This window comes from Meriones unguiculatus, chromosome 17 (genome assembly GCF_030254825.1).
Source record: "Meriones unguiculatus strain TT.TT164.6M chromosome 17, Bangor_MerUng_6.1, whole genome shotgun sequence".
Classification (NCBI taxonomy): Eukaryota; Metazoa; Chordata; class Mammalia; order Rodentia; family Muridae; genus Meriones; species Meriones unguiculatus.
This window is the reverse complement of record NC_083364.1, coordinates 3,909,506-3,928,420: the sequence shown is the minus strand read 5'-3', so window position 1 is coordinate 3,928,420 and position 18,915 is coordinate 3,909,506. Positions and strand designations below refer to the sequence as shown.

Below are 18,915 nucleotides of genomic sequence, written 5' to 3'. Positions count from 1 at the left end.
GCTTTGATACACTGCTGGGTAGAGTCTTTCAGAGGCCCTCTGTGGTAGGCTCCTTTTCCCTGTTTTCTCCTTCTTTGGGTGTCTATCCTCTTTTACTTTTTGAGTGAGGATTGATCATCTAACCCAGGGTCCTCCTTCTTGCTTAGCTTCACTAGGTGTACAGATTTTAGTACGTTTATCCTATATTATATGTCTAATATACTTTTAATAAAAGCATGTAGGGGAATATGAAAGAGCGCCTGGCCTTTAGGAATTCACAAGCAAAAGCAAGTAGAATAATATCATTGTGCATTCTGATTGCCAAGAACATGCTGGTGCCCACGTGCACACTAATTTGCAGGATAGGTATCACTGATGTTTGGGCAAGACTGCAGAGCTTAGCAGTCTAAAGTGGCCTTTAAAAGATTTATTTGTTTTTATATTATGTGTATGCATTTTTCTCTGCACATATTTGTGTGCACTATGTGCATGCCTGGTATCTGTGAAGGCAAGACGAAGGTGTCAGATCCTATAGAAATAGAGTGACCAAGCCTTCTGAATCGCTGTGTGGGTGCTAGGAACCAAACTCAGACCTTCTGCAAGCACTCTTAACAGCTGAGGCATTTTAGACACATATGAAAAACTTGGCAATGGCTCTAGGTTTTTATAAGCTGGAAATTCTAAATGATAAATCATAAGTGAGAGACAGCTTTCATTATGGACACATTGTAACTTTTTAGATTAAGAGTGTTATGTTTGCTGTTAACCAGATTATGGTAGTTAAGAATATTTAAAGTTTCTCAATTCTGAGATATTAAGATTTTATAATATCAAAAACCTCTTCAACTAATGACATTTAATAGTCTTGTGTATTCACACATAAAAGAGACTAAGATATATATTGGAAGCATATTTGTGAGTGTGAGGAAAGATACTCAATGGATTTTGATGAGTAGTTGTGAGTCTTTCATTGTTAATGAACATGAAGTGTGGCTGGGAGTTTAGTAAACAGATCCTGCCTCAGCACTGGCAATAATTAGCTTCAGTTCTGTGTGAGTCAAGCCCCTTCAGAGCTAGTCATACACAAACTATGTCTTATCTTTAGCCCTCCTTGGGTTTGTTAGTATTAATGTTAGATTTTATGTCCTCCAACTGATAGGGAAAGAAACACCACTGTCTCATAAATATGAGGAACTATAAAATCCATACTATACCCCCTAACCAACTAAAAACCCAGAGTGAATAGTTTAACTTAATTCATTATAACATGGGTGCTAAATTAATCCCTCCAGCTCAACTCTTTCTCTTGTAAGTCTTTTGTTAGCTACTAATAGTTTTCTATGCATTGTGTTGTAAATAAACTATTTGTTTTATCCCAAGTGCTTAAGATGAAATCCATGCACTGCCCTTGGTGTTCACATGCTCTACCCCTGAGCTACCCAACCCAAACTGTAAATAAAATCTCCTGAAGCAATCCTAATTTGACAATGACATCTAGCTCCACACTTCACAGGCAAACTCTATGACCACTGTAGTGGAGGCACTTGGGAGGCAAGTCATACATGGCTTTGGTGCCTTTATAAAATATGCCAAAGGGAGCCTGATTGCCCCTTTCACCAACTGAGAATATATATCAAATGTCATCTTTGAAGAAGAATTAATCATTAGATACCAAACAGGATGGTATTGTGATCATGTTCTTCTAAGATCCAGAAAAATACAGTGCCATTTTCACAAAAAAAACAAAAAACAAAAAACAAACAAACAAAAAACCTTATTTTGTAGTAGCAGGTTAAATGGCTGAGCATGGGTCTTTGGATTTTCTCAGTGTAGCATTTAAATGCCAGTTTCTTGATAGTGAATCATCAAATTGTTTTGTAAATGAGATGGTGTTATATTAATAAAGGATAAAGAATGGTAGAAAGTATCAAAGAATTTTAATGACATACAAACATTTTCTGAATCATTTTCAGAATAGGGATGGCTGGTTTCTTTTTTCCTTTTTTTCATCCATTTATCTATCTATCTATCTATCTATCTATCTATCTATCTATCTATGTATTTATTTATTTATTTATTTATTTATTTCAGCTTATTCACTTTGTATCCCAACCATAGCCCCTCCATTGTCCCCCCCCAATCACACCCTCCCTCTCTATTCTTCTCCTATGTCCCTCTCCCAGTCCAATGATAGGGGAGGTCCTCCTCCCCTTCCCTCTGATCCTAGTCTATCAGGTCTCATCAGGCCTGGCTTCTTTGTCTTCCTCTGTGGACTAGTAAGGATGCTCCCCCCTAAGGTGGACATGATCAAAGAGCCTGGCTCTGTGATGGCTGATTTCTGTGAAGGCATAGAGCAAGCAAAATGTCCCCTTATTTGATCAAGACTTTCCTTAGGAAAGACAAAAAGACAGTTTTCAGATTAAATTTCATTGAGGTTGCACACTAAGATCATTGGTCCCAACCATGTTTCTTCAATATCTTGGGGGTAGTAATGAATGCCTAGCACAAAATACTGATTTTAAACACTACAAAACTCTGTTGTAACTATATGTGAGACTTTTATTCAGAACCCATTCACCTTGGCTTTGATAATCTCAGTATTCCAAATAGTGCATGTTCATTAGAGAACTGAGGGAAACTAAGACTTTTTCAGCACATTGGACAAGGCAGAGGTTGCCAGATGGAAGTACCAACTATGATGACATAATTTGTCTTGGGTTTTTATTCAGTTTTGAAATAGGGTCTCTTGAATCACAAGCTTCTTTGAAACATGCTGTATAGGTGAAAATGTTCTAAAACCTCTAATCTTTCTGCCTATATCTTCCAAGTTCTATAATACAGATATATGACCCAGTGCCTACTTTATGCAGAACTATAGATTGAAACCAGGGCCTCATGTGTGCTTGGCAATTACTCTACTGACCAATCTAATTTCCAGCAATTGTCAATTTTTATGCAATCATTACAGGTAAAATTAAGGCAAAAATAGAAGACAATGTTTGCTACTTAATAAATGACATGTGCATTACACTATTATTAAAGATGCTACCTTCCTTAATTGTTCAAAACCATGAGCTTTTCATTGAGATGCATATTAACTGTAGAGATAATATTTCCATATATATGTATATATAATATTTCTATATGTTAATAATTTTAAATGAAAAACAGCTTTATTCATACTAGCCAGAACCTGGAAACAACCCAGATGTCCCTCAACGGAGGAATGGATACAGAAATTGTATTCTTGGATGGTCTGTGTCAGGAATTTTTTAGATTTAGCATTTTCTTTGATAGATACATTGATTTATTTCATTGTATCTTCCACATCTCAGATTCTTTCTTCTATCTCTTGTAGTTTATGCTTATCTCTGCAGTTCCTGTTTTTTCCCCTAAGTTCTTTCCCTCCATGATTTCCTCTGTTTGTGTTTTCTTTAATTTTTCCAATTCTATCTTCATATCTTGAGCCGTTTTGTTTATTTCCATTACCTGTCTGACTGTATTTTCCTTCAATTTCTTCAGCCTTTTGTTTGAACATTCTTCTGTTTCTTTTATTTCTCTCAGTGATTTAAGTATTTCTTCTCTAAGGGCCACAAATTGTTTGGCTGCATCTTCCCATATTTCTTTACAGATGGTCATACTCTGTTTGTCTTTATCTTCCTCTATTTCTTTACAGATGGCCATACTCTGTTTGTCTTTATCTTCCTCTATTTCTTTACAGATGGCCATAATCTGTTTGTCTTTAGCTACCTCCATTTCTTTACAGATGGCCATAATCTGTTTGACTTTATTTTTTCTCTATTATCCTCTTCATAAGCATAGATGTAAGGTTATTTTCTTGAATTCCATTTATGCTGGGGTGTCCATGAATGTTTGCTCCTGGATAACTGGGTTCTGGAGATGCCATATTGCTCTGTCTTTTGTTGGTTGAGCTTCTATGCTGGCCTCTACCCACTGGGCCATCTTAGGTGTTGGGTGTTAGTTTCTTTTGCTTCCTGGAATCCTGGAGTGGGGAGAATTCCATTGGCAGGAAGATGATTTTCCCTGGAGGAGGCTTCCTCAGCTTTTTGGGTATGGTCACTGAATGGCCGATTTTTCTAGAATTGCCACTGCTCACCTTAGGCGTTTAGACCTGAGTGATAAGTGTTGTCTTTGTTAGTCAAGGGGGCTCTCCTCTCACCCAGAGAATTCCTGGAGAAAGCTGCCCTGCTTCTGGGTTTCTTGTTCTAAATTTAGTGAGCTGCTGATATAACCTCGGTGCCCTCTGGTTTGTGCAGTTTACTTAAGGATAATTGGTTGCCCTATGGAGCAGTATCTGGGGACAGATCTCAGGGAACCCAGGCTTCTGTAGGTCTGAGGTTGGAACTCTGTGCCCCAGCACCCAAGTGGTAATCAGTAGCAGGTGAGCACAGCTCTCATGCCTGCAACAGGAGTCTAGAGCCTGGAGCCTGTGGGAACCCAGAAACTTTTCCAGAGCTGGGTGTCGTGAGGTAGGGCCAGATATTCTCCCACACACACTGTGGGGTTTCCTCCCAACAGGGAGACCCAGTCTTTGGTGTTTTTGAGGTCCACATATCTGTCTGGGGTAGCGTGCAGAGAGGGGGGGTGGGATTGGGAAAGGAGGAAGGAGGGAACTACAGATGGGATACAAAGTGAATAAAGTATAATTAATATAAATTTAAAAATGTATTAAAATAATGTAAGATATTTAAAATATATTATAGGAAGACACATTTTTCTAATTACACATGGTTACACGGCAAAATACTAATTTCTCAACCCACTTGGACTACATTAAATATAGTCATTTTCTTGTGAAACTCTGTCTACTTTGCAGGACAAATGGAACATTTAAATCAGAACACATATTGGTGGTTGTACAACACATCAACCACATTAGGCTCACTTACATTCCCTTATGGAGAGGGGGTTTCATGTGTCATATTTGTTCCCTGTTTCCCAAGGATATATAAGAAATAATGATTCTTGTGTTGGGAATGAAATTCTTGGGGGCATAGTTGCCCCTTAGTTGATCATGTTACTGCAAGTAAAACCTCACAAAAGTTCCTGGAAGTAACATCAAGTAAACTCATTGGTTCACCAAAGCAGACTAATATAAAATAATTCCCTTGAATTGTTATTATATATTTGTTATTGTATACTTGGTGAAAAGATTTATATTGGCTTACATTACATACTCCACCATAAAAAGAATTTGAAACAAGAACTTGAAGCACGATATAAAGCAGGGACCATGGAGCAATGATGCCTGTTGTTTTGTTTTGTATTTTTGTTTGTTTTTCTGTGTGTTGCCCAGCATGCTTTCTTATACAACTCTGGACCACCAGTCAAGGTGTTGCACTGCCCATAGTGCTTTAGGCTATTCCCACATCAATTACTAATCAATAAAACATCGCACAGTTTTGCCTACAGGCAAGTCTGATGGAATAATTCTTCAGTAAAGATTACCTTTTCTAGATTATCCTGACTGAGCTATCCCAGAAGTAGAAAGACACACATGGTATATACTCACTCATATCGGCATATAATATAGGAGAAACCTACTAAACTCCGTATATACCTAAAGAAACTAATCAAGAGGGAGGACTCTTGCTACAATGCTCAATCTCCACCCAGAAAGGCAAAGAGGATGGACATCAGAAGAAGGAGAAAACAGGGAACAAGTCAGGAGCCTGCCACAGAGGGCCTCTGAAAGGCTCTGCCCTGCAGACTATCAAAGCAGATGCTGAGACTTATGGCCAACCTTTGGGCAGAGTACAGTGCAGGGAATCTTATGAAACATGTGGAAAATAGTAAGATCTGGAGAGGACAGGAGCCACAAGGAGAGCAACAGAACCAAAAAAATCTGAGCACAGGGGTCTTTCCTGAGACTGACACTCCAACCAAGGACTATGCATGGAGATAACCTAGAACTCCTGCATAGATGCAGTCCATGGCAGTTCAGTGTCCAGGTTGATTCCATAACAATGGGAACAGGGGCTGTGTTTGACATGAACTGATTGGTCTGCTCTTTGATCACCTCCCCCTGAGGGGGAAGCAGCCTTTCCAGGCCACAGAGGAAGACAATGCAGCCACCACTGATGAGACCTAATAGACTAGGCTCAGAAGGAAGGAAAAGAAGACTTCTCCTATCAGTAGACTTGGGGAGGGGATTTCGTGGAGAAGGGAGAAAAAGGGAGGGGTTGGGAGGGGAGGAGGGAGGGATGGAACTACAGGGGGGATACAAAGTGAATAAAGTGTAATTAATAACTTTAAAAAAGATTACTTTTTCTAAGCTATGTCAAATTCGTTTAGTGTTGACAGAAATCTACCAGTGTACTTCTTTCAGAGAATAATAAAAAATACTCAACATGAAAAGCCACCCAATGCATTCATTTTCTCTGCACTGTGCTTTGCTTCATATAGTAATTGTATTTCAAATAATACACAACGTGGTATTAGAGGCCTCAGCTGGTAGGGGGACCACTGAATATAGAACAGAGGTTGTAGTTGTGGTTTCTCTGTGAATGACTTGGAGGAATAGTTGTGTTCATTGGTCAGTTCACAGCTACAATAGGATGTATGTTTCACTTTCCATTATTTTCAGGTTCCCTACAATCCACCATGACAACTGTAGTGAATGAACGTGCATGAGTAACAGTCTTATTTATAGGGCAGAAAAGCCTATAAAACTTTGAAGCAGAGTTAGAACTCCAAATGAACCCAATCACATCATTTCATTCTTTCTCTTTCAGCTCTTGGTGTTCTGCTGGTCTGGTCAGCATTAGAATTGCAGAATACTTCAGGTGAGGCTATTTATTGTTAATGCCAGTGGGATACAAAATATTCTTCCTAAGAAGCGAAGTGTTCACTGTTAAGTTTGAAACTTTTTATGGTATTTGTCATAAGCACCATTGTCCTATTCTAACATCTTCATCTTCACCATCATTGTTTATATCATTTAGCTAACCAATTAGATGTTATTTTATTCAGTACTCATGATATTACTATAAAGAAGACACTACAACTATAAAGACAACTATAAAGACAACAAAATCCACACATGATCCTTCGTTTTACAAAGGAGGAGCTGGTTCCAAGTTAGAGAACTGGCAGATACTGACTTCTATTTCCCTAAACCTGTATCATTGCTGGTGTTGTGATGTATGTTTTGAACTCAAGTCATCATATTTACACAGTGAATTTACTTACAAGCATACTTACATTTACAACTGTGACATCTCCATATCCCTTCAAGCTGAGTCTTTTAAAGGCACATTCCTGTCAGTCATTGATGTAAGGAGCCATGTGTGATGGGAAGAGATACTAATTTCTCTCTGGTGACCAATGAATACTGGGTAGCCAGAGAAAGCTCCAACAAATAGAAACATAAAGTCTCCCAATTAAAATTTTACAGTTTGAAAAATTGGTATTTATGGAAGAACATGGATATAGAAAGGCATTGAGAGCAACTATACTTAGCAATAGTATGGCTATAAAAAGAGATACCTCAAAGAACATGAGAAAATGCATGAATGTATTCTGTGTTCTCCACAGCTTCCTGCCCACAATGCAGTGAAAATGCTACCTGCTTCAATAGAACTCACTGTGTTTGTAAAGAAGGATTCTGGCCAGGCTCTGGGAATAAAATAATTATTGAGCCACATGTAAAATGTGAAGGTAAAGAAGTCTATCTTTATATGCTTGCTATTGTTGTGATTAACCCATGGGCAACCTGTTATCTCTCTCTGTGTGTGCATGTGTGTGTGTGTGTGTGTGTGTGTTTATTGAAAGAAAAGGACTCCTTTCATCCTATACTTCAAGGTAACATTCTATTAAGAGGAAAACAGGACATGGACTCAAGGCAGGAAATTGGAGATAGAGACTGGAGCAGAAATAATGGAGGAATGCTGCTTACTGGCTAGCCCTTCCTGGCTTACTCTACATGGTGATTTGAATAATAATGCTTTTTATGGCTCATATATATATATATATACATCATATATATATATATATATATATATATATATATATATATATATATATATATATATATAACTGCTTGGTTCCCAGTTGGTGTAACTGTTTGAGAAGACTTAGAAAGTTTGGGCTTGTTCAAAGTGGTATGTCACTGGGATTTGGCTTTGACATTCTGAAAGCCTGTGCCACTCTTTACTTCCTGCCTGTGGATCAGATGAGATATAATCTCTCACCTACTGCTTCAGCAACATGCAAACTTTTCTCCTGTCATGCTTCTTGCCACGATACCTCCCTCCCAATTTAATATTTTCTTTTATAAGTTGCCTTTGTCACAATGTCTCTTCACACTGAAAAAAAAACCTTATGGCAGCATTTTTAAAAATTGTGGTTCCTCTTTCAAAATGACTCTTCCTTGTGCCAACTTGATAAAAAAAAAACAAAACAAAACCTCAATATCGCAAAGTTTTAGTTTAATCATTTCAGAAAATTCTTATGCCCCTCAATCAAACATTGTAGGATATAAGATCTCAGAGATCTTTAGAAGAATCTTTGACAATGTACAGGCATTAACTGAGTGTAATATGTTATATTCTTTGGACAGTCGGTGGCCATATGGCTCTTTGTGTCAAGGAATCTTTGGTCTGTAGATCTCTTTATTAGCTTCCTTTTTGTTGTGACTGTGAACCAAGCATCTTAGGGGAACAAAGGTCTGTCTTAGTTTACAATATTAGGTTACAGTCCATCAATGTAGAAAAATAAATGTAGGAGAAAATTTAAGCATCTACTCATAGCCTCAGTCATGAACAGAGACAGAATGAATGAATGCATGTAAGAAATGAAGCAGCTGTCTTTTTTTTTCACTCAGTCTTGTACCTAGCTCAAGAAATGGCTCTGTTCACATTCATGCTGGAAGATCTTCCCATACCAGTTAACTCAATAAAATGAATTTCTCACAGGCATGACCACAAGCCAACTGAATCCAGAATATTTCTCATTGAGACTCTCTTCCCAGGCCATTCTACCTTCTGTCATGTTGATAATGTATAATCACAAACGCAATTCTATATTACATCAATTTAGCAATTGAAACTAATCATTATATAGTCCCCTCTCTTAAAATTCAACTCTGGTCTGCTAGCAGGAAAAATGGTTATTCAGAGGAACTGTTCATGTTATAATAAGTAGACATCAGGAACCCAAGAGAACCTGACAAGATTTCCAAGTTTTGTGTCATGGAACAATGAATTGGACCAGGGACATATAGGCAGTGTGAGAAAGAGATTTACTTTATTAAGAAAAAAAGTATTCCTAAAAATAGAAGTGAACTGGTAAGCATAGAAAAGTCAGGTTCAGAGTTTTTGTTCTGATTTTTGGTAAGTCATTTATATAACACCTCTCTGTGAGATACTTAGAGTTTTCTTGGCCTCTGCCCTATATTGTTAAATGTCTCCCAGGTAGAAGGAGAATTCCTGTTTTCAGTCAAATGGATACTTTGACCGGTAAATATTCATGTCTCTCTCTCTCTTCTCCCATCTATCTTTTTAGATAGTATGAGTGTTGTGTGAGGCAAGCTTTAGGTAATATTTTCCTATAAATTGAGTCTTAACTATTTTTATTAGTGAACTCATTTATCTTGTTTATTCTTGTACTATGTACATTTTGTTAATGTTATAAACACCATACTGAAAGGTAACTTATAGAAGAAAAATGCTTGTTATGGATTATGGTTCCAGTAGAAAAGTCCACAATGATGATTATAGGCATGGTATTGTGTGTCTGTTTAAACTGACAACATGACAGCTTCATGGTTTGGTGAATTATAGATGCAAGATAGAGAACAGCCAGAAATATCTGGAAGCATATACTGCCAAGAAAGAAAGTAGACTGAACATGTCCAGGAGACAAGGTATGGCAAGAGAGGGGAGAATAGCACAGGACAGAGAATGGATAAAATATAGTGAGAGAAGTAGGAGCAGAGATGAGAAAGAGAAAGAGAGAAAGTTGAAAACCAGCTTTGACATGAATGAACTGAGGCAGGACACTGAGTTATTTGACTGGAGGCTGGAATTGGTTGTAGCTAGTGAAGAAGAAAAAGGAAAAAAGAAGAAAGAAATCATACACCCACACACATACACACGTGACTGATGAAGCAAGACAAGCTCCAACAAACAAGCAACAACTTCATGCATGCTTATACGCACATAAACACACACACACACACACATACATACATACATACATAGACACACATTTACACAGTGAGTAGATGGAGCAAAGCTTCAACTACCTTTCATACATACACATGTATTTGGTGGATGGAGCACAGCTCCAGTGATCAAACTTGCACAGCTTTACATATATACAGATACACATTTGGTGAATGGAGTGAACTCAAAAAACTTCATTTTTCCTCCCACAGCTTATATAGTCCAGAAAAAAAAATCTTTCAAGCAGTACAAAAATCACAGTGTTGTTACATTTTAGTTTTCTTTGAATGATTTTAAGGAGTATATGCAGAAAAAAAAAACATGATCCCCAATTACTACACATGATCAAATGTTTTACATAGTGTAGGAGAAAAGCAAGTTATTCCCAAGAACCCACATACATTTATAACTAAACAACTTGTTATAGATTAACAAAGAGTAAGCAAGGCAATTTTCTCCACCAGTTTTTTACTGGAAGGCTGCCATTTGCAGTTACAAAGAAAAAATCAACACCAACAGCACAGGCTCTAAGAGCAACAATCAATAAATGGGACCTCATGAAACTGAAAAGCTTCTGCAAAGCAAAGGACACCGTCATCAAAACAAAATGACTGCCTACAGATTGGGAAAAAATCTTCACTAACCCTTTATCTGACAGAGGACTAATATCCAGTATATACAAAGAACTAAAGAAGCTGAAAAGCAGCAAACCAAGTAATCCAATTAAAAAATGGGGAACAGAGCTAAACAAAGAATTCTCGACAGAGGAATACTGAATGGCAGAGAAACACTTAAAGAAATGCTCAGCCTCATTAGCCATCAGGGAAATGCAAATCAAAACGACCCTGAGATACCACCTTACACCCATCAGAATGGCCAAGATGAAAAACTCAAGTGACAACACACATGCTGGAGAGGTTGTGGAGAAAGGGGAACCCTGCTCCACTGCTGGTGGGAATGTAAACTGGTACAACCACTCTGGAAAGCTATCTGGCACTTTCTAAGACAATTAGGAATAGTGCTTCCTCAAGACCCAGCTATACCACTGCTAGGTATATACCCAAAGTTTGCTCAAGTACACAAAAGGGATACTTGCTCAACCATGTTTATAGCAGCTTTATTTGTAATAGCCAGAACCTGGAAACAACCCAGATGTCCATCAATGGAGGAATGGGTACAGAAATTGTGGTATTTTTACACAATGGAATACTACTCAGCAATCAAAAAGGAGGAAATCATGAAATTTGCAGGCAAATGGTGGGATCTAGAAAAGATCATTCTGAGTGAAATATCCCAGAAGGAGAAAGACAAACACGGGATATACTCACTTATATAGACCTATAAGATATGATAAACATAATGAAATCTATACACCTAAAAAAGATAATCAATTTAGCGGACATGGGGTAAGATGATCAATCCTTGTTTAGAAAGACAGATGGGATGTGCATTGAACATATGACAGGAGTCTACTGAGCGCATCTGAAAGACTCTAACTAGCAGTGTTTTCAAAGCAAAGAGTCATGACCAAACCTTTGACAGAGTACAGGGAATCATAAGAAAGAAGGGGAGTTAGTCTGATGGGGAAAGGAGAGGAGCTCCACAAGGACCAAATATATCTGGGCACAGGGTCTTTTCTGAGACTGACATTCAACCAAGGACCATGTGTGGATATAACCTAGAACCTCCACTCAGATGTAGCCTGTGGTAGCTCAGTAAGCAATTGGTTTCCCAAAGTGAGGGGAACAAGGACTATTTCTAACAGGAACTCAATGACTGGCTCTTTGGCCTCCCCACCCCCCAAGGGAGGAGCAGTCCTGTTAGGCCACAGAGGAGGGCTTTGCAGCCAGTCCTGAAGATACCTGATAAAACAGGATCAGATGAATGGGGAGGAGGTCCCCCCTTATCAGTGGACTTGGAAAGGGGCACGGTGGAGATGAGGGAGGGAGGGAGGGACTGGGAAGGAATGAGTGATGGGGACACGGCTGGGATACAGAGTTAATAAAATGTAACTGATAAGAAAAAAAATAAAATTCAAAAAAAACATTCATATTTAAAAAAAGAAAAGATCGATTATCTTATTATTTATATTAAAAAACAATCTTCTAAAAATCTCAAAAGAATCACAAATCTAAACTTTTATATATAAAAAATCAGTCATTTCTATTTTAAATCTTCAAGGTGCACATTTATTCATTAACAGTTTTATTAAACCATCTCAGAAAACTGAGGGTAAAAATAGGTACAACAAATCAATCATCACCTTGACAACCAGCCCACCTTTATCAAGAGAGAGGCAAGTCAGCTAGTTCCAGTTAGGCTGCTGTTGTTCTTGCTCCCTGACCCCCCAAAATACCTAGCTCAATTATTAAGAGTGTGCCTTTCTGAAATTCAAATTGTTTCCTATGTTTTTCTGCATCAGAACCACTATATATATATATATATATATATTACCTAACAGCAGTGGTCATTGCTAACAATCTACATCTCTAAATTCTTTCTAAGGGTGGCAGGTGAATCGCTTATCTGCAAAACCTGAGAAAGGCCAAGCATTGTTATTGCATGTGTCAGTGATACTGCCCAGTGAGGGTTAAAATCCTCCTCAGAATTTTCATACAACTGACAGATTGGAAGGGGTATGGTAAACATGAAAGCAACAAGCAGAGGAAAACTCTACAACAGGATGAAATCCACAGGACACACACACACAGGACTCACCACAGGTAGACTCCTCAGGGCTCTACCTTTCCAAAGTGTAGCCACTGTGGTTGTGCTAATTGCTGGGCCGCATTACGTGTGTTCTAAAGCTGTGTTGTTGTTCCTCTTGCATAGCTCCCAAAAGAGAGAGAGAGAGAGAGAGAGAGAGAGAGAGAGAGAGAGAGAGAGAGAGAGAAGAGAGGGAGAGAGGGAGACAAGGAGAGAGAAAGATGGATAGAGAATAACAGGGTTATAAGGAGAATGAGTAGCTGGAGAGGTAGCCCATGAGTTGTATTGACTTTAAGGATGTGAGAAAGGTAAGGATGCTAGCATAAACTTTGAAATTTGTAACATATATGTGCTACTGAGTAAGCCTAGAGATAAGCATGAGTTTAATATGTTAATAGGTACCACAAATAACCAGCCATATGTTTATTCTGCCAGAGTCAAAGAAAATGACTCATTTCAGTAAATGGGAATCAGTTTCACAAGGTCCTGAGAAATGTTGGGTTTTATCTAACTGTCAGAAATCATTCTAAATTCTAGGATGAGCACATTGGATTGCTTTTGAAGTTTGGGGAGTTGGAGTTTCCTTTGGACCTAACAGTATCCAGAACCTGAGAATTCATATCTTACTTACACAAAGGAAACAACAAATGAACAAAAATGGAATTATACTATCAACCCTCAAAGACCTCAGTAGAGTACTTGTTTCAGTAAAGGTGCACATTTTAAAGTTTCCATAACTTATAGTGTCAGTGTTACAAACTGTGACCAATATTTCAAAATCCTTAGCCTATGGGAGGGGGAGAGAAACATAATTTCATTTGAACTTAAACATTTGACACTTTGGGTACATATGTTCACGGTACCCAAACTGTGTTTTTAGACCAACTTCAAATATATCTCCAACTTTAAATATATGTCTCAACAGTGTTCCAAAATTCAAAGTTTAAATTCTCCTCTGAGACTCAGAGCTTTCTTAGCTGTAACCTTGTAAAATCAAAACACAAATGGTATGCCTTATATATAGTATGGCACAGCGTATGTATATATTGCCTTTCCAAAGAGAAGAAATGGGGGCATAATGAAGAAACATTGCACTAAAGCAAATGAAACACAACAGGGTGACCCTCAAATGCTGTAGTTCTATATCTGACATATGAGCCTTTAGTTATTAAGTTACTAAAGACTTAGATGGCTCTGCTCCCCCAAGCTTGCTTGTCTGAAACGCTGTCTCTTTCTCATTCCACTTCCTGTGTGCACCTCTTTTTGGCACATATCTCATAGCCTGGCAACTCAAATCTTTAGATATCCACTAAATGCAGGTTTTGCTTTTACAATTCACATAGTAGGCTCTCATGGTGTTCTCTAATGGACTCAACCCTTCCAACACTTTGCTTGCCCTCAGAGGCTCTCTGAAATAATAGCAAAAGTATTCATGAATGCCTGCAAAGCTGATATCTTAGTTGGAGCAATGCCAAGATCAGCTGCCAGTTTAAGAGGAAACCCCTCCTCCTTGGATCACATTTGCAATATAGTTGGTATGCATTCTAGGAGAAGAAGCTTCTTGGGTCTTCTCTTTTTACATATCCTTAGCAGGTTGTAGTCTTGTCCTCAGGGCTCCCATCCAAATGTTCCAGTGCAGACCAAGAGGTCTAACCTATATGGTTCTGATCTCCAATAATTAGAGTCTCCTTTTTGGTATACATTTCTACAGATCTTTTCTTTCTACAGTACACACTTTAATTTTCTTTTTCTCCTACTTTCTGATAAAGATAATCAGTAATAACCAGGCATGGACTCAGAACTCTGATGCTTTAAAATGTCCTCTGATAGTAAATTAATCAACATTTTTTATGTTAAACTGTCAATTTTTAGGATGAGGGCAGAAATAGACAGATTCTTTGCCAAAGTATAATACAGTGGTCTTTAACTCAAAGGTTAATAGAGAATTTATTACCTTCTGAGATCTCCCCAGGCCTCTAATATCACCATAACTCTCTACAATATTGTATTTTGTGGTCTAGCAATAACAGCTAATAAATCTCTGCAAGGTTGCTAGAACATACGAAGTCTTTTGCATTCCTCAAAAAGACAGCACAGTTGGATCAATTATAAAAATAACTCCACTTTCTTTTTTTTTTTAAAGATTTATTTATTTTATTTATATGAGTGTTCTATCTGCATTTACACCTGCCAGAAGAGGGAATCAGTTCACATTATAGATGGTTGTGAGCCACCATGTGGTTGCTGGGAATTGAACTCATGACCTTTGGAAGAGCAGACAGTGTTCTTAACCACTGAGCCATCTCGCCAGCCCATAACTCCACTTTCTAGTATCAACTTCCTTTTCTATTTTATGTTATGTATATGGGTATTTGCCAGTATTTGTGTATGTCTGGAGACCATATTCATGAAGTGCCCATGAAATTCAGAAGGAAGCACCAGATCTACTGTAACTAGAGTTACATATGGTTGTCAACTGCCAGGTGGATTCTGGGAGTTGTACCTGGGTCATCTGCAAGAATGGTCATTGAGCTTAAACATTAGGATATTTATTTAGTCTCTCAACTTCTGTATAAGTGACACTTCCCTTGCTGTTATAAATGATACAACCAAAAGCAATTTATAGAAGAGAGGGTTTTTTTTTTTTTTTCTAATGGTACCAGGGAAAAAGTCCGTAATGGTAGAAAGCCATAGCATGAGACAGTCAGAGATGATATATCACATCTCCACTACACACAGGAATCAGAAGTATTAAGGAGGATGTGGGAAAAGGTAAAAACCCTTGAAGAATCCCAGGGATATTCTTCCTCTGATAACCTTCTCAAATAGAACCACCAACAGAGATCAAATATTAATATAATCGGTACATCTAAACAAGCTAAGCAAAAGAGAGGACCCTAACTAAAATGCTCAATCACCATCCTGAAAGGCAAAGAGGATGGACATCAGAAGAAGAAGAAAACAGGAAACAACGTAGGAACCTGCCACAGAGGACCTCTGAAAGCCTCTGCCCTACAGACTATCAAAGCAGATGCTGAGCCTGATGGCCAAATGTCAGGCAGAGTGAATGGGATTCTATGTAAGAAGTGAGAAATAGCAAGAGCTGGAGAGGACAGGAACTCCACAAGGAGAGCAACAGAACAAGAAAATTTGAACACAGGGAACTTCCTAGAGACTCACACTCCAACCAAAGACTATTCATGGAGACATCCTAGAACCCCTGCACAGATGTAGCCCATGGCAGTTCAGTGTCCAAGTGGGTTACATAGTAATGTGAAGAGGGACTGCCTCTGACATAATCTGATTGGCCTGCTCTTTGATCACCTCCCTCTGGGGGGGAGCAGCCTTACCAGGCCACAGAAGATGACAATGCAGCCACTTCTGATGAGAACTGATAGTCTAAGATCAGAAAGAAGGAGAGGAAGACCTCCCCTATCAGTGGACTCTGGGAGGGGCATGCATGCAGAAAGGGGAGGAAGGATGGGATCGAGAGGGGAGGAAGGAGGGGCTTATGGGGGGATACAAAATGAATAAAGTGTAATTAATAATAATAATAATAAAGTGGTACTAAAAAAACAAAAAATATTAAATATCTCAACCTATGGAGACTATTTACTATTTAAACAAAAATCATTCACTTGTTGCTGAGCGTATGTTTAATGTCAATTTCACAAACTACATGCATCAGTAATAAGAAGATATTCAACCCTTATTTTGGAGATTTGATATAGTATTAGACAAATTACTGCTACCAGCACTTTAAACTTCATTTGCCCTAGTATGCCCTAGAATCCATTTCTCAGCGTTTAGTCTAGTTCATTATTCAAATTGTTTTTCTTCCTTCACCCACTAATATATCATCAATATTTTGCATATCATATGGGGTATTTCAATGTCTAGAAGGCTGTTTCCCACCTTATGATCCTTTTTTATATCATTGCTTGGGGGTGTATTTCTATAAACATGGGTAAGCTTTTTATTGATATTTGTGATAATTTAATCTTCACTAACAACTTGACTACATTCAGAATAACACCTGTGAGCATGTCTATGAGGATCTTTCCAGTCTTCCTTAACTGAAGAAGAAAGATATGCACAGAATGTGAATGATAGAATTTCACAGAGTGGAATTACAGACTGAATAGAAAGGCAAAAAAGTAATAAAACAGCTAAGTACCAGCTTTCAATTCTCTCTGCAGCCTGCTTGCATATGCAGTGTGACCAACTGCATCACATGCCAGTGGAAAAGTGTTTCTGTTATCAAGGACTGTTTTGCACCCATATACAACAAGTCAAAATAAGCAATTCCTCCCTTAAATTTTTTTATAATATGTTTGGAGACATAATAAAAAATGGTTATTGAGGGAGAAGTGCATCATGTTTATAAATTAAGTAAAGGTCATGTTTATTATATTGGTTTAGACTAACAAAGAATTTAGCTTAACAAAGACTAGAAATGAAGTCCAGCAAAAGAGACACTACAGTAAGACAAAGAGGTACAGCCTTATGAAAATAAAAACAAGCAATATCTCTTGATTTGCAGATATTGATGAATGTTTATTGGAGCCACTGGTGTGTAAGGATGTATCATACTGTAAAAATAAGATCGGGACTTACATATGCAGCTGTATAGTAAGATATCCTTGGTTCAACTGGATAGCTGGAATTATTGATATTGATCATCCTGATTGTTATGGTAAGTTTATTCATGTATTTATATGTAAAGCATATATTAAATATATATATATATATATATATATAATGTAGAGCTTACAACAGCTATGCCACTGTTGGCTAGAATAGTAAACTTATTCTTTTCTTTATTTCTCATCCCTTTGCTATATTTTTAAAGAAATGACATCTAACTCATGGGATCAAATATCTGTTTCCAAATAGACATCTTCCAAATTTGTCTCCAATGCAGGTCTTTTCCTTTGATCTCCAAAAGGACAGATGTGATTTTCTTCCAAACTTCATAGCTTCTCCATCTTGCACTAATACAAAATTTAGTTCACATGCCAATCTGTAGTCACAGTAAACACCATGCGTTCATGCTAATATTCTTAAGCCTTCCTATATGTGTGACTTCTTTCTACAGCAATGACAAATCAACTTCTCAAGACTCAGAATACATTTTATTGCCCAGGCCATGTAGAATATCATACTTTAAATGATGTTTCATGAAGAGGTTGTGCTTCCATTTACAAATTGATTTTAGTGTACAATTAAAAAATATTTAAGTTTGTTTCCTACAATAAATTTTGTTTTCCTTTCTCCCACACCTTCCAGGTCCTCTCCTCATTTGTTCCCACTGAGTTTCAGGTCTCTCTGTCTCTCTGTATCTGTCTCTGTCCTGTCTCTGTATCTCTTCTTTCCTCCTTCTCTCTCTGTCTCTGTCTCTATCTCAAAAAACAGCAGCAAAACAGAACAAAACCCAACAAGATAAAAACTACCACAACATAAAATGAAACAAAAAATACACACACACACACACACACACACACACACACACACACACACACACACTTATGTAGTCTGTTTTGTAGTGGCCCTAGACATGGGTCCTGCACTAGAGCATAGTTGATACATTCATTGACACTCAGATGAAGAAAACTCAGCTTCCCTTTCCTAGCAGGTAACAACTTCATTGAGATTCTTCTTTAGGGTGAGGATTTTATGTCTAATCCCTCTTCTTACTGCTGGCATATTCTTTGGTAAGAGTCATCTATCAAATAGGAATAACAACAGAGTTTACTCTGCTGCCTACACATTTCTAAATAACAAGTTATCCCAGAATTTACAGAATAAAACAATAAATAAACCTACTTTTGCACAGCTTTATGATTAGAGGTCTAGTCTTGGGTTAGCAGAGGTAGCTGCACCCAAGTCTTTTTCACTCAATTAAGATGATTCTCAGAAGTACAGTTTCTTTTGGATCCTGAACTGAGGCAGGATCTGTTAATATGCTCACTCACATAGCTGCTGACGATGGTTTGATGATTGATTTGTTTTTAATGTCCTTTTTTAGGCATGGTATTGATAA

The 18,915-nt window shown here is 37.8% G+C and overlaps 1 protein-coding gene across 7 annotated transcripts in view; it reads left to right on the top strand.

The window, feature by feature from the left end:
* The window catches only part of LOC110564769 (adhesion G protein-coupled receptor E4-like), a 101,502-nt gene that overhangs the window by 20,389 nt on the left and 62,198 nt on the right, over positions 1–18,915 (top strand). For all 7 annotated transcript variants that reach the window (XM_060370926.1, XM_060370920.1, XM_060370921.1 and 4 more), the window contains 3 exons: positions 6,735–6,785; positions 7,537–7,659; positions 17,416–17,568. In XM_060370926.1, the coding sequence (XP_060226909.1) occupies positions 6,735–6,785; positions 7,537–7,659; positions 17,416–17,568 (327 nt within the window). The remainder of the gene's footprint in view (positions 1–6,734; positions 6,786–7,536; positions 7,660–17,415; positions 17,569–18,915) is intronic.